This window comes from Pristiophorus japonicus, chromosome 8 (assembly GCF_044704955.1).
Source record: "Pristiophorus japonicus isolate sPriJap1 chromosome 8, sPriJap1.hap1, whole genome shotgun sequence".
In the NCBI taxonomy this organism is placed as follows: domain Eukaryota; kingdom Metazoa; phylum Chordata; class Chondrichthyes; family Pristiophoridae; genus Pristiophorus; species Pristiophorus japonicus.
Genome location: NC_091984.1, coordinates 8,474,047 through 8,498,288, shown reverse-complemented (window position 1 = coordinate 8,498,288; position 24,242 = coordinate 8,474,047). Strand labels below are relative to the sequence as shown.

General features: G+C 50.2%; 1 protein-coding gene across 1 annotated transcript in view; it reads left to right on the top strand.

Moving 5' to 3' along the window:
- The first annotated feature begins 15,054 nt into the window (after positions 1-15,054).
- Positions 15,055-24,242, top strand: part of LOC139268373 (di-N-acetylchitobiase-like) — a 71,509-nt gene continuing 62,321 nt past the window's right edge. Inside the window, exons 1-4 of the mRNA XM_070886443.1 lie at positions 15,055-15,100; positions 17,201-17,349; positions 19,617-19,755; positions 21,674-21,882. Coding sequence (XP_070742544.1) covers positions 15,055-15,100; positions 17,201-17,349; positions 19,617-19,755; positions 21,674-21,882 — 543 coding nt within the window. The remainder of the gene's footprint in view (positions 15,101-17,200; positions 17,350-19,616; positions 19,756-21,673; positions 21,883-24,242) is intronic.

The window sequence follows — 24,242 nt, the reverse complement described above, 5'->3', positions numbered from 1 at the left end:
ATATGTCGAGGAATCAACTAGAGAGCTGGCCATCCGAGACTGGGTGATGTGTAATGAGAAAGGACTAATTAGCAATCTTGTTGTGTGAGGCCCCTTGGGAAAGAGTGACCATAATATGGTAGAATTCTTTATTAAGATGGAGAGTGACACAGTCAATTCAGAAACTAGGGTCCGAAACTTGGGGAAAGCTAACTTCGATGGCATGAGGCGTCAATTGGCTAGAATAGACTGGCAAATGATACTTAAAGGGTTGACGGTAGATAGGCACTGGCAAACATTTATAGATCACATGGATGAACTTCAACAGCTGTATATCCCTGTCTGGAGTAAAAATAAAACAGGGAAGGTGGCACAACCGTGGCTAACAAGAGAAATTAAGGATAGTGTTAGATCCAAGGAAGAGGTATAGAAATTGGCCAGAAAAAGCAGCGAACCTGAGGACTGGGAGAAATTTAGAATTCAGCAGAGGAGGACAAAGGGTTTAATTAGGAGGGGGAAAATAGAGTATGAGAGGAAGCTTGCTGGGAACATAAAAACTGACTGCAAAAGCTTCTATAGATAAGAGAAAAAGATTCGTGAAGACAAATGTAGGTCCCTTGCAGTCAGACTCAGGTGAATTAATAATGGGGAACAAAGAAATGGCAGACCAATTGAACAAATGCTTTGGTTCTGTCTTCACGAAGGAAGACACAAATGACCTTTCGGATGTACTGGGGACCGAGGGTCTAGTGAGAATGAGGAACTGAAGGATATCCTTATTCGGTGGGAAATTGTGTTGGGGAAATTGAAGGCCGACAAATCCCCGGGACCTGATTGTCTGCATCCCAGAGTACTTAAGGAGGTGGCACTAGAAATAGTTGATGCATTGGTGATCATTTTCTAACAGTCTATCGACTCTGGATCAGTTCCTATGGACTGGAGGGTAGCTAATGTAACACCAATTTTTAAAAAAGGAGGGAGAGAGAAAATGGGAAATAATAGACCGGTTAGCCTGACATCAGTAATGGGGAAAATGTTAGAATCAATTATTAAGGATGAAATAGCAGCGCATTTGGAAAGCAGTGACTGGATTGGTCCACGTCAGCATGGATTTGTGAAAGGGAAATCATGCTTGACAAATCTTCTGGAATTTTTTGAGGATGTAACTAGTAGAGTGGACAAGGGAGAACCAGTGGATGTTGTGTATTTGGACTTTCAAAAGGCCTTTGACAAGGTCCCACAAAAAAGATTGGTGTGCTAAATCAAAGCACATGGTATTGGGGGTAATGTACTGGTGTGGATAGAGAACTGGTTGGCAGACAGGAAGCAGAGAGTCGGGATAAACAGGTCCTTTTCAAAATGGCAGGCAGTGATTAGTGGAGTGCCGCAGGGCTCAGTGCTGGGACCCCAGCTCTTTACAATATACATTAATGATTTGGATGCAGGAATTGAGTGTAATATCTCCAAGTTTGCAGATGACACTCAACTAGATGGCGGTGTGAGCTGTGAGGAGGATGCTAAGAGGCTGCAGGTTGATTGGACAGGTTAGGTGAGTGGGCAAATGCATGGCAGATACAGTATAATGCGGATAAAAGTGAGGTTATCCACTTTGGTGGCAAAAACACGAAGGCAGAATATTATCTGAATGGTGGCAGATTAGGAAAAGGGGAGGTGCAACGAGACCTGGGTGTCATGGTTCATCAGTCATTGAAAGTTGGCATGCAGGTACAGCAGGCAGTGAAGAAGGCAAATGGCATGTTGGTCTTCATAGCTAGGGGATTTGAGTATAGGAGCAGGCAGGTCTTACTGCAGTTGTACAGGGCCTTGGTGAGGCCTCACCTGGAATATTGTGTTCAGTTTTGGTCTCCTAATCTGAGGAAGGACGTTCTTGCTATTGATGGAGTGCTGCGAAGGTTCACCAGATTAATTCCAGGGATGGCTGGACTGACATATGAGGAGAGACTGGATCAACTAGGCCTTTATATACTGGAGTTTAGAAGGATGAGAGGGGATCTCATAGAAAGGTATAAGATTCTGACGGGATGGGACTGGTTCGATGCGGGAAGAATGTTCCCGATGTTGGGGAAGTCCAGAAGCAGGGGACACAGTCTTAGGATAAGGGGTAGGCCATTTAGGACTGAGATGAGGAGAAACTTCTTCACTCAGAGAGTTGTTAACCTGTGGAATTCCCTGCCGCAAAGAGTTGTTGATGCAAGTTCATTGGATATATTCAAGAGAGAGTTAGATATGGACCTTATGGCTAAAGGGATCAAGGGGCATGGAGAGAAAGCGGGAAAGGTGTACTGAAGGAATGATCAGCCATGATGTTATTGAATGGTGGTGCAGGCTCGAAGGGCCGAATGGCCGACTCCTGCACCTATTTTCTATGTTTCTATGTTTCTTTAAATACATGTCCGAAATTCATTTATTAATAACCAGTGACCACATTTACAACAAACATATTAATGATGCACCTTTGTGCAATGGCTCGTTACTGTGCCTTTGCCTGCTCTAGTGCTCCTACAAAGTGTTGGCCCAGTAGCTGCAGCACGGCTGGTGGACGGCTGCTGAGTGTCCGTGCGGGGGACTTCAGATGACCTTGCAGGACACCCTCGACTGACTCTGGGCCAGGAAGGTCCGGCTGCAGACTGCACCATCTCAGCAGGGGCGGCAGCAGTCTGGGGTAGCTGGATGACAGACAGTGACAGGGGCAATGGCGGTGTGGCCGTGGTGTAAGCAGAAATGCTATCATCCTGAGAGAGGACAGCAACTTCCTGTTCCACTGACCCACTGCCATTCCCCCGCGGCAACACCTCAGCATCCCTAGCAATCTGTTGGAGCACAGATTGATGGCCTGCTGAGACGCCGTGAAAGCCCCGGTTGACGGTGGTAGACCCAGCCATGATGGCAGCAGTCAGAGCTTGCGTGACATCAAGTTAAGACTGCATGAGAGCAGTCTGAGATTGGATGCCACCAAGCATAGACTGCATTACAGCACTAATATTTGCGTCGCTTCCGCCTGTGCTGCACTGGAAGCTGCCAGATCGCCCATCACACGCGGCATCATGTCTGGATCACCACGGACTCACTGGGAGTCTACCATCCTTTGCAGATTGGAAGTGATTGGCTCCATGGTGTGCTCAGAGTCTTCTGCAATGTTGGAGGTGGACTCCTCCACACTCCTGGTCATTACCGAGAGGCTGTCATGCACCCATGCCATTGGATCTATTATCGCCGTGTGCATGCCCATCACACTTCTTGTAAATGCCTCAATATGGAGGTCCTCATCTGTGTCCTGTGTAGCACAACTCACACATGAACCCGCCCTCCGGGGAGTTGGCTCCCGAGCTATCCTTTGCCCCGACCTCACTGTAGCCCACTCGTCCCCGGTGCCTCACCATGTGCAGATCTCGCTACTGTGGCCTCTAAACAACAGTGTCTGAGCTGGTGCCTGTGGGTGAGATCCGCCTCGCTCTCTACGCTGACCTCAGCGACAGGCTTCTCAGTTGCTTGTTCGTTGTCTGCAATAATAATCTCACACGAGTCGGGTAAAGGAAGGGAGAATTGTATGCATAGAGCATGATTAGCTGGAAAGTCTGATACGCTTGTGGGGTGAGGGGGAAGTGGGATGTGAGAAGAAGGAGTAGGGATGAACATACCGTGGTTTCCCCAAGGGGGTCTACGTCGCCGATGACCAAGGCGCCCTCCACCCGGCGCCCAATAATACGCAGCACTCTATTCTCCAGTGCAGACAGTGGTTGGGTGTCGGCTTGTCCCCTGTCTGTGCACTCCTGCTCCGTCCTGTTTTGAGCCACCTTGGCCTCACTCCACCGTGCTGCCCAAGACATCATGCGCTACCTCCCTCCACATGCTGCACAAGGCTTGCGGCGAGCGGCTCCTGCCACTTGCCGGGTCGAGCACCGCTCTCTGACTCTCCACACCGAACACCAAGGCTCCATTGCAGAATTTGTGGGCTCTCACCCTGGGTCGTTGATCCTCCATGTGTGCAGCAGCTTCAGTCCGTTAGCTCCTTCTCCTTCGGGCTGTACAGAGACTCCAGGGAAAAACCATGAATTGTTCATCCAGCACACCCAGCACCAACATCAGAGATGGAGATAGGGGGCCCTCGCCCACCCCGCCACCACCCTCCGACCCAGCGGGCGGGGTATTTCAGTTAAAATCTTCCACCAGGTCGAGCAGTTCCTGGGAGATGTCGGGGCGACTGGGCATGCTCAGCCTCATCGGCCTCGCCCGCCTCAGCTTACAGGACGACCGACCCAGCAATGATTAATGGTTGTGGTATGGTGGTAACTGTGGACGGCTCCATGGCCCCCACAACAGGCAGGGCTTCTTCCCCATCCCCAGGAGGCCCAGGCTGGACAGAAGTAGCTGTATCACCCTCCCGAGGGATGGGCAACTCCCGCCGATGGCGCGTCTTGGTAATGGTGGGGATGTGGGGTGGGTGGAGCGCGGGACCAGCGCGATGCGCCAACTCCTCTTGCATTGAGGGACCTCCCTCCTCTCGGTCCTCCTCCGCTTCCAAGAAATGGCGCTTCCTTTTTAGTCTGGATGGACACTGTAAAGTCCTGTCCCCTCAGTACAGATTCACACGAGGCATGTAGTGAAGTCAAGGTCACTCTGGACCTGCACCTTTATTTCACAGCTCTGGAATGCTGCACTTGCCTGAGACCTGCCCTTATATACCTGTCTCTTGCAAGTGCACCCCTGGTGGTAAGGTATGCTGGTGGTTACAGGTCATATCTTATTACAGTCATGTATAGCATGTTAGGATACAGTTATATACTATAATGTAAGATACATGACATCACCCTCCCCCAAGGTCTTATTGTCTTTATAGGTTCAGTCTCTCAGGTGGTCTACGCTCTCGCGTGGAGTGTGAGTTGTGGTTCAGTTGTTTGCCTTGGTGTCTGTTTTTCTTTGGGTGTGGTTGCTGATATCTCGCCTGGGTTGTCTGTTTCGATCGGTGTGATTGTTGTTGACTTTTCTGGGCTGTCTATTGGGATTGCCCTTTCCTCAATTTGTTCCCTCTGTCTGTCCACCAGGTGTGGTGCGAGTTCCACATTGTCGTCTTGCCTCTGGTTCCGCAGTGTTGTTGGTAAATCTGCTTTTGACTTGGTCTGCATGCCTCCGGCAGGTTTTGCCATTGTCCATTTGTACTACCAGTAGCCTATTTCCTTACTTGCCCGTTACTGTCCCTGCAAGCCATTTGGGACCCCTGCCATAGATTAGTACAAACACTTTGTCCCCTATCTCATTCCATCTACCCCTCGAATTTCTGTCATGGTACTCAGTCAGCTTACGGCGCTTTGCCTCAATGATTTCGTGCATGTCTGGGAGGATTAATGAGAGCCTTGTTTTTAAAGTCGTTTTCATCAACAGTTGCGCGGGGGTGATCCCAGTCAATGAGTGCGGACGAGATCTGTATGCCAGCAGCAGTCGCGACAGGCGACCCTGCAGCATGGGACCTTGGATTTTAAGAGTGCCTTGTTTAATCATTTGCACTGCTCTCTCCGCCTGACTGTTGGAGGTCGGCTTGAACGGTGCCGTCTTGACATTATTTATGCGGTGGTCAATTATAAAGTCTTGGAATTCTGCGCTGGTGTAGCACGGACCATTGTCACTGACCAGTGTGTCAGGGATTCCGTGCGTTGCAAACATGGTTGCAAGGCTCTCTACAGTGGTGGAGGTTGTGCTCGAGTTTAAAATGGTGCATTCGATCCACTTTGAAAATGCATGTACAACTATGAGGAACATTTTGCCCATGAATGGGCTGCCTGGTCTACGTGCACCCGCGACCATGGTTTGGTAGGCCAGGGCCCGGGGCTCAGTGGAGCCTCCCTGGGGGCATTGCTGAGTTGGGCACACATGGTGCACCTTCGGACGCAGAGCTCCAAGTCCGCATCAATACCAGGCCACCAGACGTGGGATCTGGCTGTGGCCTTCATGAGAATGATCCCCGGGTGCTCGCGGTGGAGCTCCCGGACAAATGCCTCTCTGCCTCGCAGAGGAATGACTACTCAGCTGCCCCACATTAGGCAGTCTGCTTGTCGTGATAGCTCATGCATGCGCCTGTGAAAGGGTTTTAATTCCTCGGAGCAGGCATCGCGAGCCTCTGCCCAGTCACCAGTTAGGACACATCTTTTTACTAAGGATAACGTGGGGTCGCTGGCCGTCCAGGCTCTGATTTGGCGAGCCGTCATGGGTGAACCTGTGAACTCAAAGACATTGATTGCCATGACTATCTCACAGTCCTGTTCATCAGACACTTCCGTGGTCGCCAGGGGTAGCCTGCTGAGAGCGTCGGCACAGTTGTCTGTGCCTGGTCTGTGTCTTCTGGTATAGTCGCCAGCATGAGTGCCCATCATTGAATTCGTGCCGAGGCATTGGCATTTATTGCCTTGCTCTTGGATAGGAGGGACGTGATCGGTTTCTAACGCGAACTTGGCCCCGAAAAGGTATTGATGCATCTTTTTCACACCGTACACGCATGTGAGCGCCTCCTTCTCTACCATTCCGTACCCGCGCTCCGCCCGCGAAAGTGACCTGGAGGCATAAGCTATGGGTTGTAATTTGCCCGCACTATTGACATGTTGCAAAACGCACCCGACCCCATATGCTGATGCATCGCATGAGAGAACTAGCTTTTTACCTGGATCAAAGAAAGTCAAAACACTGTTGCGTGCCTTATTGAAGGCGCGTTCCTGGGCGTCCCCCCAAAACCAATCGCACCCCTTCCTGAGTAGCACGTGGAGAGGCTCCAGCAGCGTGATTAAGTTCTGGATAAAGTTCCCAAAGTAATTGAGTAGCCCGAGAAAGGCACGCAGTTCTGAGACATTCCGGGGCCTGGGTGCCAGGCGAATTGCTTCTGTTTTGGACTCTGTTGGGCAGATTCCATCAGTGGCAATCCTTCTGCCCAAAAATTCAACCTCGGGTGCGAGAAACAAGCACTTGGATTTCTTGACTCGTAGGCCTACCCTATCCAACCACTTTAGTACTTCCTCCAAATTACGGAGATGGGAGTCGGTGTCCCTACCCGTGATAAGTATGTCATCTTGAAATACAACCGACCCCGGGATGGACTTGAGCAGACTCTCCATGTTGCGCTGGAATATGGCAGCTGCTGACCTGATGCCGAATGGGCATCGATTGTATATGAAAAGGCCTCGATGTGTGTTGATGGTGGTGAGTAGCTTGGATTCCTCGGTCAATTCTTGCGTCATATACGCAGATGTGAGGTCTAATTTTGAGAAAAGTTTACCTCCAGCCAATGTGGCAAATAAGTCCTCCGCTCTGGGCAGTGGGTACTGGTCCTGTAGGGAGACTCTGTTTATGGTAGATTTGTAGTCCCCACAGATTCGTATGGATCCATCGGGCTTCATGACTGGGATGATGGGACTTGCCCAGGCGCTAAATTCCACAGGTGATATAATGCCTTCCCGCAGAAGCCTGTCTAGTTCGTGTTCAATCTTTTCCCTCATCACATAGGGTACAGCTCTGGCCTTGTGATGGACCGGTCTAGCATCCTGTGTGATGTAGATTTTGACTTTGGCCCCTTTGAAAGTGCCCACACCTGGCTGAAAGAGATGTTCAAATCGCTTTATAACTATTGAGTAGGAGGTCCGTTCCTCTAATGACATGCATGGACATCATCCCATTTCCAGTTTAGTTTTGCCAGCCAGCTTCTCCCCAGCAGTGCTGGGGGATCTCTGGGGACAATCCACAGGGGAAGTCGGTTCACTGTCCCTTTGTGTGTGACAGAGAGCATGGCGCTGCCGAGGACTGGTACGATTTCTTTGGTATAGGTCCTTAGTTTGGTGTTGATTGCTCGCATTGTGGGTTGATGAGGTGTGAACGGCCGTTCCTGTGGCTCTTGATGGCTTCTGCCTGCTGTCGAGAGCCTGTTCTCCTGGTTTTGTCTGTGTGTGGGGGTAGCAGCTTGTTTAGTGCTGTGAACTTCTTGTTCCGATATTTCGTTAGTTGTCGTACCTGCATTGTAAATCAACCTTGTTTCTTCTTCCCCTACCAAGAATGTCTGTGCAACCAGTGCTGCTGCCTCTAAGGTCAGGTTCTTGGTCTCTATGAGCTTTCGGAATATGCCTGCATGGCCTATTCCTTCAGTGAAAAAGTCTCTCAGCATTTCTCTCCTCAGTTCATCGGAGAACTCACATAAACTAGCCAACCTCCGAAGTTCCGTCACGAAGTCGGGTATGCTCTGGCCCACACAGCGTCTGCAGTTGTAGAACCTGTGTCTGGCCATGTATAGGTTGCTCGCTGGCTTCAGGTGGTCTCTTACCAGTGTGCTCAATTCTTCAAATGACTTGCTTGCTGGTTTCTCGGGTGCCAACAGATCCTTCATTAAAGCATATGTTTTCGAGCCACAGCTGGTCAAGAGATGGGCTCTTCTCTTGTCTGCCTTATCGTCGCCTAACCAGTCTTTGGTTACAAAGCTTTGCTGGAGCCTTTCTATAAAGTCCTCCCAAATGTCTCCCGCATTGTACTTTTCATCTGATCCGTTGTTCGCCATTGTGTGGATTCTGTAATCCCGTAACTCATCGCCACTGTAAAGTCCTGTCCCCTCAGTACAGATTCACACGAGGCATGTAGTGAAGTCAAGGTCACTCTGGACCTGCACCTTTATTTCACAGCTCTGGAATGCTGCACTTGCCTGAGACCTGTCCTTATATACCTGTCTCTTGCAAGTGCACCCCTGGTGGTAAGGTATGCTGGTGGTTACAGGTCATATCTTATTAGTCATGTATAGCATGTTAGGATACAGTTATATATAATAATGTAAGATACATGACAGACACGGAGGCAGGGAGACTTCTATGTTTGCCTCTGCCTCTGCCTCCGCTCCCTCCTTCTGTTTTTGTTTCTCGGGCCCAAGGCCGACCGCGGGTAGTAGATTCTCTTTGGGAGTGGGTCCTGTCATAGGATTGGTCACAGGATTACCTCGTGCTCACGTTCACCATTTTGGTGTTTGGGGCAAGCGCGGTTATGGGGTCATTTGAGTTTTCTTAGTGACTCGCCTCAAGATGTTTTTTTCCCTCCACACCTTCCTTCTGCCCGGACGCACTCCCTTTCCCCCGCCGGAGGCCGTGTTGGTCTTTTTCTGACATCGCCCGTGCCTCTACTGGTTCCGACGAAAGCGGGTGGGGGAGGAGTGGCGGCGACACCAGCCTCGGTCACCTTAGCTGGTTTAGCGGACTTGGAGGTCGGAGTCGAGGATGACTTGCTTCCACACTAGAAATGAGTTCTCAGGTGACTGAAGAGTCCAATGCGGGACCCACAGTCTCTGTCACAGGTGGGGCAGACGGTTGTTGAAGGAACAGGAGGGTGGGGTGCCTGGGTTGCCACGCGCTCCTTCCACTGTCGACGCTTGGCTTCAGCTTGCTCTCAGCGAAGAGGCTCGAGGTGTTCAGCGCCTTCCCGGATGCTTTTCCTCCACTTTGGGCGGTCTTGGGCCAGGGATTCCCAGGTGCCAGTGTGGATGTTACATTTTTTCAAGGAGGCTTTGAGGGTGTCCTTGAAGCATTTCCTCTGCCCACCTGGGGCTCACTTGCTGTGTTGGAGCTCCGAGTAGAGCACTTGTTTTGGGAGTCTAGTGTCAGGCATACGGGTGATGTATCCCGTCCAGTGTGGCTGATCGAGCGTGGTCAGTACTTCGATGCTGAGGATATTGGCCTGAGCGAGGACACTGACGTTGGTGCGCATGTCATGCCAATGGATTTGCAGCATCTTACGGAGGCAGCATAAGTGGTACTTCTCCAGTGTTTTGAGGTGCCTGCTTTACATAGTCCATGTCTCTGAGCCATATAGGAGGGCGGGTATCACAACTGCTCTGTAGACCATGAGCTTGGTGCCGGGTTTGAGGTCCTGGTCTTCGAATACTCTCTTCCTCAGGTGACCAAAGGTTGCACTGGCACACTGCAGGTGGTGTTGGACCTCGTCGTCGATGTCTGCCCTTGTTCACAGTCGGCTCCCGAGGTATGGAAAATGGTCCACTTTGTCCAATGTCTCGTTGTGGATTTTGATAAACGGGGGGGGGCAATGCTGTGGCAGGGGCAGTTTGGGACGATCTTTGTCTTACAGTTGTTTAGTGTAAGGCCCAAGCTCTTGTAAGCCTTGGTGAAGATTTTGACGATGGCTTGGAGTTCGGCCTCCGAGTGTGCGCAGACGCAAGCAGCGTCTATGTACTATAGTTCGATGATGGAGGATGGGACGAGCTTGGATCTAACCTGAAGGTGGCGGAGGTTGAACAGATTCCCGTTTGTCCTGTAATTTAGCTCCACTCCAGCGGGGAGCTTGCCGAGGGCGAGATGGAGCATTGCAGCAAGGAAGATCAAGAAGAGCATTGGTGCAGTGACACAGCCTTGCTTGACCCCAGTCAGAATGTGGACTGGGTCTGTGGTGGATCCGCTGGTCAGGATCACGGCTTGTATGTCGTCATGGAGCAGGTAGAGAATGGTGACAAACTTTTGAGGGCAGCCGAATCTGAGGAGGACGCTTCTTAATACCTCACGATTGACAGTGTCGAAGACTTTTGTGACCTCGGTGGAAGACACGCCATTATTGGGCTTTGAAGAGCCTGAGGCTCCTGGCCCGAGTGGCCTGCAGCAACACACAGCGCGAGGGGCATCTTGGGGCAAGCTCCTCAGAGATTGACTCTGATCATGACTCCTGCTCGGAGACACTCAGATGTGGACATGGACTTGGAGGCTATGTCGAGAGAGTCCATGGTAATTCACCGTGAGCTTATGGGTGCATTGGAAAGCGTCCCGCAGAGCATGGATGCACTTGCTCTGAGGTTGGAGGAGACCGTCTCAAGCTTTGGCCGAGCCTCCCAGCAGCCTATCGAGCCCATCCTTGACCGGCTCCAGAGGGAGATAGGCTCAACGAGTGACAGTGGAATCCCAGAGGTGATGCCGCGTGCCATGGCTGGCATGGCAGTAGCTATCACATCACAGGCCGAAGCCATTAAGGAGCAGCAGTAGGCGTGGGAGCAGGGATTAGGAAAGGTTGGGAAATAAAGATTTTGACCACTATGGACTGATGTCTCCATCCTGTAAATATCATTGTAAATATATTGTTGCTGTTGTTTGACGCCTGCTATTGGTGTATGGGTCTGGACCTAATATGGCACATTGAAGCTGGTGTGGAATTACAAATGGCAGGGGCGTTTGAACACATATTGCTAAAGTTGATTGTGTGTTATGCTGTTTCAAGGGGCATTTGTTACATTTTTTGTTAGTTGCTGGTGTGTTTTTCTTGGTGTGCTGTTTCAGGCGAGACTTTTGATGAAATTATTAAAATGTTTATTTGACCGTTTGCATTGCCATTTTGTCTATTAATGTGGAATTTCTCTGAGCCATTATCACAGCACATAACATGGTCAATATTAGCTGCTTCCATCAGCTTCCTCCATTGAAGAGAAACGATACATTATGAGCCACTGATGATTGGCCCTTGCAGCGGCAGCATTGCCACAGTGCTTCCTTCGTGGCTGCTTCTCCTCCTCGTCTAGTTGGCCATTCGGAGCCTTGGCATGCTCCTCTTCCTCTTTGTCCTCCTCCTGAGGTGGGGTTGCAATCCTCACGGCCAATGCCTGGGACCTCATTATAGTCAAGTTGTGCAGCATGCAGCACACCACAATGAATAGCGACACATGTTGATTGCAGTATTGAAGGCTGCCACCAGAGCGGTCCAGGCATCGGAACTGTTGCTTCAGCACCCCTATTGTCTACTCGACTCTGTTGCGGGCGGTCGCATGGCTGCTGTTGTAGCGATGCTCCAATTGGGTGGTGGGATTGCGGAGAGGGGTCATTAGCCAGGTGGCAAGGTCGTATCTTTTGTCCCCGAGCAGCCAGCCATGTCCTTCCCATGGTGGCTGAAACATTCGTGGCACAGTGCTCTCATGCAGGATGTATGCATCCTGTGTGCTGCCAGGATAGCGGGCATTCACTGTGAGGATGCGCTGCGTGTGGTCACACAGCAGCTGCACATTCAGGGAGTGGTATGCCTTTCAGTTTCGGAAGACCTCGACATTCTAGAATGGTGCTCGAAAGACCACATGTGTGCAGTCAATGGCTCCTTGAACCATTGGGAAGCTTGCTATCCTGGCAAACCCATATGTCTGCTCATACTATTTATCCCTGCTCATTGGGAATGTTAATAATTGCATTGACCGTCTGAACAGAGCCCATTAAACATGAACCAAATTTCCCGGCGGGGCACAACAACCTGCGTGGCTGGGTGGCAAGCCTTTCAATATGCATTATTGCAGCGATGTGAAGCAAATTGAGAGACGTTGCCTATGTCCTCGATGCAGCCTGGAAGGAGGCGGAGGCATAGAAGGTCAGCGCAATACTGGCCTTCACTGCGACGGGCAGCGCAGTCTTGGTGCCGATGTCAGGCTGCAGGTCAGGCTGCAGAAGATGGCACAACTCTTTCAGGACCTCTTTTCGGAATGCAGCCTTCTGACACACTGCTCCTCTGATATGTCAAGGTGTGAGCGTTGTTCCCGTTAAACCTGTGGGGGGTAAGGCCTCCTGTCCCAATGTCAATGGGGTCTCCTCAGTTGTGGGCCATGCTCTGTTGAAATGTTGCACTCACTGTGACCTCCAATTAACCCGGTTGCTCCTCCCTTCAAATAGCCTCCAGGTATCGCCTAACTTACGTGGGATTGCCTGGTTTCTCTGGCGTGTGCAGCGGCAGACGCTAAATGAGACGGACACACCTCATTTTGCCAGTGGTGTGCTAGCGGGTTGCTGCTCGCGAACTGATGTCATGATCTAACTGATTTTGGACGGCGAGGCGTTTTGCGCCGCCGGTAAACATGAACCACATTTCCCGGCGGGGCACAACAACCTGCGTGGCTGGGCGGTAAGCCTTTCGAGATCCATTAATGCCCCTAAATGAGGTGCTTCAAACCAAATTTCATGTCTACAGAGTGATCAACAGAGGGAAAGAGTTCCTAGGTCCAGTAGCTGGGACTGAACTCTTGTTATCATTTAAGAAACAACTGGATACAAAAAAGGTGGGGAGATAGATATATATTTTTTTTTGGAGGGCCGTGTGGCCTCCATCATCTGTAATTATCTTGTTTGTGCACTAAATTGATAATATTGTACAAATTCTTCACATTTGTATTGAATTCCTCTGACTGTCAGTCAACTGTGATATTAGCCCACTTATACAAAAAGGGTTCCATGCCTCTTAAAATAAAGTTGAATACATTCAAGGAAGAATTTGCAATTATATTGTACGATTCATGCCCTCAGGACATCTCAAGACACTGTACAGCCAAAGATAACGGGGGCGATAATGCCCGCGCCAGTGTAACGGGACGGTAACCTACGAACCTGGGCCTATTTGCGCCCGGATTGGAAGTACCGCCCCCTCTGGGAATTGGGCCCAAGTGCATCAGAGAAGAAGCGGAGTGTTGTCTGAGGCGCTCCCGGTAGCTGGCCGTGCATCTCTGCGCCACGCTGATGACATCAGCACTACACGGTCACTCCGCGTAGCACTGACATGCCACAAAGCCCCCCCACTCCTTCATTTGAAAGGGGAGGGCCGTTGGGAACTCTGCAGCCCCTTTGGTGGGTACCACTGGGCCACCAGAGACTTTTTAGGCTGGGGCAGCGGCCGGCCCCCAAAGGGGGGTGTGGGGCTACATGATGGCAGCCCGGCCTTTCCAACAACTGCTATTGTTGTGACGACTGAAAAACATGGCGGTCACGGTGCAAAGGCTCTCCTCTTTAAGCAGCGCCCCGTCAGCTCCTGTACAGCAGCATCGCAACCCGCAAAGTTGTTGTTGGCATCGCCCCAAGCTAGCCTCTCCTCCCGCGGGGCGCAAAGCGGTTGGCCTGGGGCAATAAGGGGTCGGCATGGGATGATAAGGAGTCAGCGCACACGGCAATGGCATCACCGTGTACACCCCGTGCCGAGACTAATCGGGAGGTGCAGGGCAAAGCCATTATCACCCCCACAATAATGGGGGCAATTCCGGGGAAGCCGTTTCCGTTGCCCGCCCCGGGGTGAAAAGGGGTTTGCAATTTCACGGTCAACGTCTTGCAGTGCAGTCACTGTCATTATGTTGGCAAAATGATCCAAACACATGAGTTCAAATTCCACCATGGCAGCTGTGGAATTTAAATTCAGTTAATTAAATAAATCGGCAATAAAAAGCTAGTAATAGTAATGATGACCATTAAAGTACCGGGTTGTCTTAAAATCCTCTCACTGATGTCCTTTCGGGAAGGAAATCTGCTGCCCTTACCTGGTCTGCACTACATGTGACTCCAGACCCAGAGCAATGTGGTTGACTCTTAACTGCCCTCTGAAATGGCTGAGCACACCACTCAGTTGTAATAAACAGTTACAAGAAACAATACTCAGAATAAAATGAGATGGACCACTCAGCATCAACCTCGGCACTGGCATCGGCAAAGACAACGGCACACCCAGCCCAGGCGACCCTGCAAAGTCCTCCGCACTAACATCTGGGGACTTGCCCCAAACTTGGGAGAGGTAGTCCCACACACTAGTCAGGTAAAAGCCTGATATAGTCATACCAACAGAATCATGTCTTTCTGCCAATGTCCCTGACTCCTCCATCACCATCACTGGGTATGTCCTGTCCCATTGGCAGGAGAGAGCCACCAAATGTGTCATAGTAGCGGTCTACAGTTGGGAGGGAGTGGCTCTGGGAGTGCTTAACGTTGACTCCCTGAAGTCTCATGGCTTCAGGTCAAGCATGGACAAGGAAACCTCATGCTGGTTACCACTTATCTCCCTCCCTCAGCTGCTGAATCAATACTCCTTCATGTTGAACACCACGTGAGAGAGGCACTGAGGGTAGCAAGGGCACAGAATGTATTCGACATGAGGGAAAAACCGACCTGGCCTCATTCTCTCCAATGTACATGTCGCAGTTGCATCTCTCCATGACAATATTGGTAGCTGTGACCACCGCACAGTCTTTGTAGAGCCGAAGGTCTGTCTTCACACTGAGGGCATCCTCCATCGTGTAGTGCAGCACTACCAGCGTGCTCAATGGGAGAGATTCAGAATGGATCTAGCACCTCAAAGCCGGGCATCCGTGAGGCGCTGTGGGCCATTCGAGCAGCAGGAGAATTTTATTCCACCACAATTTGTAACCTCATGGCATATCCCTCACTCTACCATTAACATCAAGCCAGGTGACTAACAATGATTCAATGAGAAGTTTAAAAGAGCAGACCAGGAGCAGCATCAGGATACTGAAAAATGAGCTGCCAACCAGGGGAAGCTGCAACACAGGACTACATGTATACTAAACAATGGAAGCAGCATGGGAGTCAGGGGAACGACTCTCCACTGGCTGGAGCCATACCTAGCACAAAGGAAGATGGTTGTGGTTGCCGGAGGCCAATCATCTCAGCCCCAGAACATCACCGCAGGTGTTCCTCACGGCAGTGTCCTAGGCCCAATCATCTTCAGCTGCTTCATCAATGAACTTCCCTCCATCAAATTCCTGGAATTCCCTCTCTAACAGCACTACGGGACTACCTTCACCACGCAGAAAGCAGCGGTTCAAGAAGGTGGCTCACCACCACCTTCTCAAGGGCAATTAGGGATGGGCAATAAATGCTGGCCTTGCCAACACGCCCACATCCCAGAAACGAATGAAAAAAAAGAGATGGAAATAGTGGGAAGAGAGGTTTGAGGGCGACAGTTGACCAAAACATGGAGGAAGTGGGGTAAAGATTCGAAGACGAATGTTGGTCTCAACAGAGCGGAAGGTGGGAGAGAGATTCAGAGATAAATGTTGGTAAAGACACACAATAAGTGCAGGATAGGGGTTCAGTGATGAATATTGGTCAAGGTAGGGAGGATGAGGGGATGTGGGATAGAGGTGCAGGGTTGAATGGTGTTAAAGTTAAGGAGGAAAGAGGAGGGAATGGAGAGAGTTTCAGGGATGAATGTTGCCCATATTGGGGAGAAAGTGAGGGACATCGGTTCAGGAATGAAGGTTGCTCAATGTTAAGGAGGAAGTGGGTGGAGACAGGTTCAGGGATTAATGTTGCCCAATGTTAGTTGGAGTACTGCGTGCAGTTCTAGTCACCGTAGAAAGAATGTGATTGCACTAGAGAGGGTGCAGAGGAGATTTACTAGGATGCTGTCTGGAATGGAGAATCTTAGCTATGAGGATAGATCGGATAGGCTGGGTTTGTTCTCATTGGAACAGAGGAGGTTAAGTGGAGACTTCATACAAGTGTACATAATTTTGAGGGTCCTGGATAGAGTGGATAGCGAGGGCTTATTTCACTTGGTGGAGGGATCAATTATGAGGGGATTAGTTTTAAGGTGGTTGGTGGAAGGTTCAGAGGGGATCTGAGGGGAGACTTCTTCACGCAGAAGATTGCGGGGATCTGAAACTCACTGCCTGGAAGGGTGATGGATGCAGAAACCCTCACCACATTTAAAAGTTGCTTGGATGGGCACTTAAAGTGCCGTAACCTGCAGTTACGGACCTGGAGCTGGTCAACGGGATCAGACTGGAGAACCTCATGTTGGTTGGTGCAGATACGATGGTAAGTACTGCAGGGAATCGAATATGTCCAATGTGATCTCCTGGACTAGTTTTGATTGCCTGGATGGGTCAGAGAGGAATTTTCCCAGATTTTTTTTCCACATTTGGCCTGGGTTTTTATCTGGGTCTTGCCTCTCCCAGGAGATCACATGGCTCCGGTTGGGGTGGTGTACAGAATGTTTCGGTGCAAGGGGTGTCGCAGTTGTGTGGGGTGGACTGGTTGGGCTGGGTGCTCTTTACCTTCCCGCTGTTGTTCATTGTTCATAGGTTTATATGTAACCTTCAGGGCTGCTGACCGAGAGCCATGTGGCTCTTTATTGTCCGGTGTGGAGACAATGGGCCGAAATGGTCTCCTCCTGCACTGTAGATTTCTTTGTTTCTATGTTTCTATGTTAAGGAGGAAGTGGGGGAGACAGGTTCAGGGATGAATCTTGCCCAAGAGAGGTAGGGAGGGAGAGAAGAGAACGTTCCAACAAAGTTGCATTTGACAGTATGAAGCTTGCGCCAACATTTCACGATTACCACACATACCAAGAGATAGAGAGACCCAGGAGGTGTCATCAGTCACATGCCGGTCAGTATAAATACATTGTCGCACAGTGTCTGATAAGTTTTCATCTCTGGCAGAGAGGATGCACTCGAGTTTGGCATTGGCGCAGGTTCTGGCCCTGGCCACGCTGTGGGTCGCCGGTGAATCCAACACCAGTATCGAGTGTCAATGCTCGAATCCCTCTCTGTGCCAACCCGTGGCCGCACACATTCAGCACCAAGTCGAGGTGGGTGTCGAGGGCCATTAAATTCCCTCGTGTAAAAGTTATTTTACTTTAAGTTGTCTGTTGAAGTGTATTGAGCAGCAGCCCTTGGAATGGACATTGGGATGTGAGCTCCTTCCTTTCTTCATTTTGTTCCTCTCACCCGCACTGTTGTGGAAGATCTGAGAGATCCTCCTCTTTAGGTTGTTCTTTCCGGGGTCGGGGGTCGTTCTTCACCCCCTGGCACTTTCCCCCTAGGGGACCGAGATGGGGGGCTCGGGCTGGGCTGTACTGGGGACTCAGGCTGTTCTGCGTTATGATGGAGGGCACTGGTTGGGTTTGTTTTGGGGGCTCGGGCTGGGCTGAGTTGGATTGGGCTGGGGGCACAGGCTGCACTGGGTTGAGTTGGGGGCATTAGCTGGGTTAGTTTGTTTTGGGACACTTTGGCGGGGTGTGGCTGGGTGGAGGCACTCGGACTTGGCTGGGTTAGGTTGGGGGCGCTGGCTGGTTTGGGCTGAGGCTGGCAGGTTCGGGCTGGGCTGGGTTGGGTGGGCTCAGGTTGGGCTGGGTTGGGGGTCTCGGGTCGAGCTGTGCTGAGCTGCATGGCAGTCACGGGCTGGGTACAACATACACGCACTGGGCTTGGGTGCAAAGGCTGGGCTGTGTTGGGGGGCTTGGGCTGGGCTGTGTTGGGTGGGCTCGGGCTGGGCTGTGTTGGGTGGGCTCAGGCTGTGTTGGGTGGGCTCGGGCTGGGCTGGGCTGTGTTGGGTGGGCTCGGGCTGGGCTGGGCTGTGTTGGGTGGGCTCGGGCTGGGCTGGGCTGTGTTGGGTGGACTCGGGCTGGGCTGTGTTGGGGGGCTCGGGCTGGGCTGGGTTGGGTGGGCTCGGGCTGGGCTGTGTTGGGGGGCTCGGGCTGGGCTGTGTTGGGGGGCTCGGGCTGGGCTGTGTTGGGTGGGCTCGGGCTGGGCTGTGTTGGGGGGCTCGGGCTGGGCTGTGTTGGGGGGCTCGGGCTGGGCTGTGTTGGGGGGCTCGGGCTGGGCTGTGTTGGGGGGCTCGGGCTGGACTGGGTTGAGGGTCTCGGGCTGGGAATTGTTGGGTGGGCTCGGGCTGGGCTGGGTTGGGTGGGCTCAGGCTGGGCTGTGTTGGGTGGGCTTGGGCTGGGCTGTGTTGGGTGGGCTCGGGCTGGGCTGTGTTGGGGGGCTCGGGCTGGGCTGTGTTGGGTGGGCTCGGGCTGGGCTGTGTTGGGGGGCTCGGGCTGGGCTGTGTTGGGGGGCTCGGGCTGGGCTGGGTTGGGTGGGCTCGGGCTGGGCTGTGTTGGGGGGCTCGGGCTGGGCTGTGTTGGGTGGGCTCGGGCTGGGCTGTGTTGGGGGGCTCGGGCTGGGCTGTGTTGGGGGGCTCGGGCTGGGCTGTGTTGGGTGGGCTCGGGCTGGGCTGTGTTGGGGGGCTCGGGCTGAGCTGTGTTGGGGGGCTCGGGCTGGGCTGTGTTGGGGGGCTCGGGCTGGGCTGGGTTGAGGGTCTCGGGCTGGGAATTGTTGGGTGGGCTCGGGCTGAGCTGGGGCAGGAAAGAGATGGCACCAGTCAAGCTCCAGCCTGTGTCACGGGGAGAGGGATCGCTGGCCAAGTATCCGGAAAAGGCTGAGGGGTGTGGGTTGAGATCGGGATCAGGTGAAGCTCGTGGATCGGTGCAAGGGTCAAGTTAGAATATGGTGGAAATGCAGAGTATCGTATTATAATTCCTATGTTAAAATGTTAATGTTGGTATAGTTGCAGCCTGTATAAAATAGGACACTCTATTGAACTGTGCAAAGATATTTTAGCATGTGCAACGTCAATAAAATGTGCTTTTTTTTTAACGTAAAGTATCTTAAATGACATGATCTCCCTCTTACTGCCTAATGCCATGGTTAAAGTTTGCGGTTTGCACAGAATATTGACCCCAAAACACCTGTCAAATATTCTGGAATCCCATGTAATAAAAATGGGATTTGACTTAATCAGTCAATGTAAAGTGTGACCCTGGCCATGATTAAACTGCATATAACTTATTGGATCTTTGAAAACAAAACATTGGTGGCAAATGACTTTGTAACTGATGTAGCTGATGAGGTTAGCATTTACTCCAGAGTAATGTTACTAAGTGGGCAGTGTGGCAGCAACAAGAGCACCACCAATATAACCTGCAGGATAGATGTGTTCACCAGCCCTCCCTGGTCACGTAGCCTGGGGACAGTTATATTGATTGGGAAAATCTATATTTTTAAATGGAAGTTAACAGCTTTATTTTTGTACTAGGTTGTTGTCTTTGATATTGGTGGAAAGGATTGGAAGCATTATGACTGGTCTAAGGTCACAACTGTTATAGCCGTGAGAGCGTATGACCCTGAACTTTTGTGTCACGCTCATGCAAATGACGTTCGTGTTCTCCTGACAGGTAACTCATTTTATCACCGAAAAAACCACAACGAGATATCGGTAGATTAAGGGCTAAAAATTGATTTTCGCCCCGTTTGACACCGGTAATGCTCGCTCGGAGGATATTTCGCTCTTGGATCTCTTGATCATTCTCATCGAAGCAGTCCTGGTGTTTTCTGGTTGAGTGACCGAGCGTCTCTTTGCAGGCACTGGTTATGGAGGCCTGGAGGGCAGACCAAGTGTTGTGGACATTCTGCATCTCAGGGTCATTAAGACACGCCAGGTTAGTTGTGAGGCACTTACTGTATAGGACTCTCTTAGCTGGGTCCTTAAGTGCCCCGGCATTGACTTTTTTGCGGCACTGCTTCTGCTGCCCCCTCCTCTTTGGGGCTATGCTGATGTCAATGATGGATCGGATTTGGCGGTGATCCATCCAGCAGTCATCAGCTCCTGACATGGCGCAGGTGATGCGCACATCTTTGAGATCCCTGGCTTGGATGCTGACATAGTTGAAGCGAGGGTGTTGCCATGATGCCTTGTATTTGTCCCTCTAGTGGAACAAGATGTTGGTGATGAGAAGTTCATGTTCTACACATTTTGTCAGGAGTAGGGTACCCGCTGGAGTTGGCTTTCCCTACCCCCACTCTCTGCCAAACACGCCTCCCCAGAGGGCTGTGTCATGCCAACCCTGGCATTGAAGTCACCGAGGATGATCAGTTTGTCGTCACTTTGTGCATGCCTTTTGGAAATCTGTGCACATCACATCAACCACATTGTCCTCATCAACCATTCCTGTTCCCTCATCAAAAAACTCGATCAAGTTGGTTAAACACGATTTGCCTTCAACAAATCCATGCGGGCTTTCCTTAATTAATCCACATTTGTCCAAGTGACTGTTAATTTTGTCCCTGATTATTGTTTCTTAAATCTTCCCCACTACCAAGGTTAAACTGACTGACCTATAATTGCTGGCTTTATCTTTGCATAATTTTTTGAACAAGGGTTTATCATTTGCCATTCTCCAGTCCTCGAGCACCACCCCCATTTCTAAGGAGGGTTGCAAGATTATGGCTAATATCTCTGCGATTTCTTCCTTCACTTCCCTCAGTGTCTTAGGATGCATCCTGTCATGTTTGTAACTACAATGTAACACCACTGTATTACTGTAAACACTCAACTTAGATGTACACCTTGACCACAGAGGGTGAACATGTGGGAGACACTCCTTACCTGATCACACAGGTATATAAAGGGAGGTCACACGCAGGGTCATCACTTCTGGAGTCCTGTAATAAAGAGTTAAGGTCACAGAGTGGCCTTGTCCCTGGAATGTGCCTCATGTGGTTTCATGCTGTAGAGTAAGGACTTTACATATCCCATCCGATCCTGGTGACTTATTTACTTTAAGTACAGCTAATGTTTCTAGTACCTCTTCTTAATCAATTTATACCCCATCCAGTATCTCAACTACCCCCTCTTTCATTATGTCTATGGCAGCTTCTTGTTCTTTGGACAGGTGCACCGTACTCATTTAATAACTCAGCCATAACCTTCTGCCTCCATGCGTAGGTCTCCTTTTGGATCCCTAAATGCCCCCAACCCTCCTCTTATTAGCTTTTACTATTTATATACCTATAAAAGTCCTTAGAATTACCTTTTGTGTTCATTTCCTTTTTATGAGACCTTATTTGGCACAAATTAGCTGCCACATCTCCTTATAAAACAAGTGATTTCACTTCAAACGTAATTATTTGGCTCTGAGTCATGTAAGGACATCCCGAGGATGTGAAAGGCACTATGTAAGTGCAAGTTCTAGCTAAATCTTCCTCTCCTACTTACGACTTGATGTTTGCACTTCTGTCCTGTAAAATGCCTTGGGCTTTATGTTCTACAAATGATGCTGAATAAGTGTCAGTTGTTTCTTCTTTCTTCATTAGGACGTTTAACAAGAGAGCTATTTACCAGCTCTGCAATGCGAACAGATTGGATAAATTCTAAAATACAGTTGGCAAAAAAGCAATTTATGGATGGACTCCTTGTGAATTATCAGCAATTTTTGGAAAACGATGAATTATATCTTTTTGGAATGATTGAGCTGATTCACGAAACCACACAAACCTTCCACCGTGAAATACCTGGATCTCAGGTAAACAACAACAACTTGTATTTATATAGTGCCTTTAATGTAGTAGAATATCCCAAGGTGCTTCAAAGGAGTGTTATAAGAAAAAACAAATAAATTTGACACCGAGCCACGTAAGAAGAAATTACGGCAGATGACACAAGCTTAGTCAAGAGGTAGGTTTTAAGGAGCGTCATGAAGGAGGAAAGAGAGGCAGAGGCGGAAAGGTTTGGGGAGGGAGTTCCAGAGCTTGGGACCCAGGCAGGTGAAGGCACGGCCACCAATGGTTGAGCAGTTATAATCAGGGATGCTCAAGAGGGCTGAATTTGAGGAGTAGAGACATCTCAGCGGGTAGTGAGGCTGAAGGAGATTACAGAGATAGGGAGGGGCGAGACCATGGAGGGATTTGTAAACAAGGATGAGAATTTTGAAATCAAAGCATTGCTTAACTGGGAACCAATGTAGGTCAGCGAGCAAAGGGGTGATGGATGAACGGGACTTGGTGCAACTTAGGACACGGACTGTCACGTTTTTGATGAACTCAGTTTATGTAGGGTAGAATGTAGGAGGCCATCCAGGAGTGTATTGGAGTAGTCTACTCTAGAAGTGACAAAGACATGGATGAGGGTTTTAGCAACAGATTAGCTGAGGCAGGGACGGAGATGGGCAATGTTACGGAGGTGGAAGTAGGCAGTTTCATTTATGCTGCCGATTTATGGCCGCAAGCTCATTTCAGGGTCAAATATGACACCTAGCTTGTTAACAGTCTGGTTCAGGCTCAGACAAATGCTCGGGAGAGGGATGGAGTCGGTGGCTAGGGAATGTAGTTTGCAACAGGGACCAAAGACAATGGCTTAGTTCTTACCAATATTTAATTGGAGAAAATTTCTGCTCATCTAGAACTGGATGTCGGACAAGCAGTCTGACAATTTAAAGACCATGAAAGTGTCAAGAGAAGTGATGGTGAGGTAGAGCTGGGTGTTGTCAGTGTACATGTGGAAACTGACGCCGTGTTTTCAGATGATGTCACCAAGGGGCAGCATATAGTTGAGAAATAGGAGGGGGCCAAGGTTAGACACCAGAGGAAATGATGTGGGAATGGGAAGAGAAGCCATTATAGGTAATTTTCTGGCTCTGATTAGATAGATAAAATGGAACCAGGTGAGTGCAGTCCCAACCAACTGGACGGTGGTGTGAGGCGTTGGAGGAGGATAGAGTAGTCAACCGTGTCAAAGGCTGCAGACATGTCGAGAAGGATGAGGAGGGATAGTTTACATTTGTCATAGTCACAAAGGATGTCATTTGTGACTTTGATGTGAGCCGTTTCAGTCCTGTGGCTGGGGTGTTAACCAGATTGAGGAAATTCAAACGTGGAGTTCTGGGAAAGGTGGGCACAGCTTTGTGAGGTGACAACATGTTCAAGGACTTTGGAGAGGAAAGGGAAGTTGGAAATGGGACGGTAGCTTGCAAGTACAGTGGGGTCAAGGGTTGTTTTTTTGAGGAGATGGGTGATGACAGCAGATTTGAAGGAGAGGGGGACAGTACCTGAGAGAGAGAACCATTAACAATGTCGGCTAACATGGGAGACAGAAAAGGAAGTTGGGTGGTCAGCAGTTTAGTGGGAATAGGATCAAAGGAGCATGAAGTGGGTCTCATGTACAATATGAGCATGAAGGGGTCAAGAGGGGCTATCAGAGAGAAACTGGGGAGAGATGTGAGTTCAGGGCTAAGGCAGGGGGGAAACTCAGAGGAAATTTGGCCCGATGGGCTAGGGGAAGGAAAGGAAGTGGCAGAGGCAGCTGATCAGCTGGTCTCAAAAGAAGAAATTGCAGAGGCTTTGACCATATTTTCCAATCCTTTCTGGTTTCAGGTGTGGTGCCAGAGGACTGGAGACTGCTAATGTGGTACCTATGTTTAAGAAGGGAGAAAGGGACAGTCCGAGCAATTACAGGCCAGTCAGCCTAACCTCGGTGGTGGGAAAATCAGTGGGAAAAATTTCTGAAGGACAGGATAAATCTTCATTTAGAAAGACCACGGATTAATCAAGGACAGTCAGCACGGATTTGTTTAGGGAAGATCGTGTCTAACTTAATTCTATTTTTTGAGGAGGTAACAAGGAGGGTCGATGAGGGTAGTGCGTTTGATGTAGTGTGTATGGATTTCAGCAAGGCTTTTGATATGGTCCAAGGTGGCAGACTGGGCTCGAAAGTAAAAGCCCATGGGATCCAAATCAAAGTGACAAGTTGGATCCAAAATTGGCTCAAAGGCAGGAAGCAGAGGGTAATGGTTGATGGGTGTTTTCAGTGATGTTCTGCAGCCCACACTACGATATGTGTGCGCACTTGGCCTGTGCAGCAGAGCAGGCCTCCAGTCATCTTGGTTAA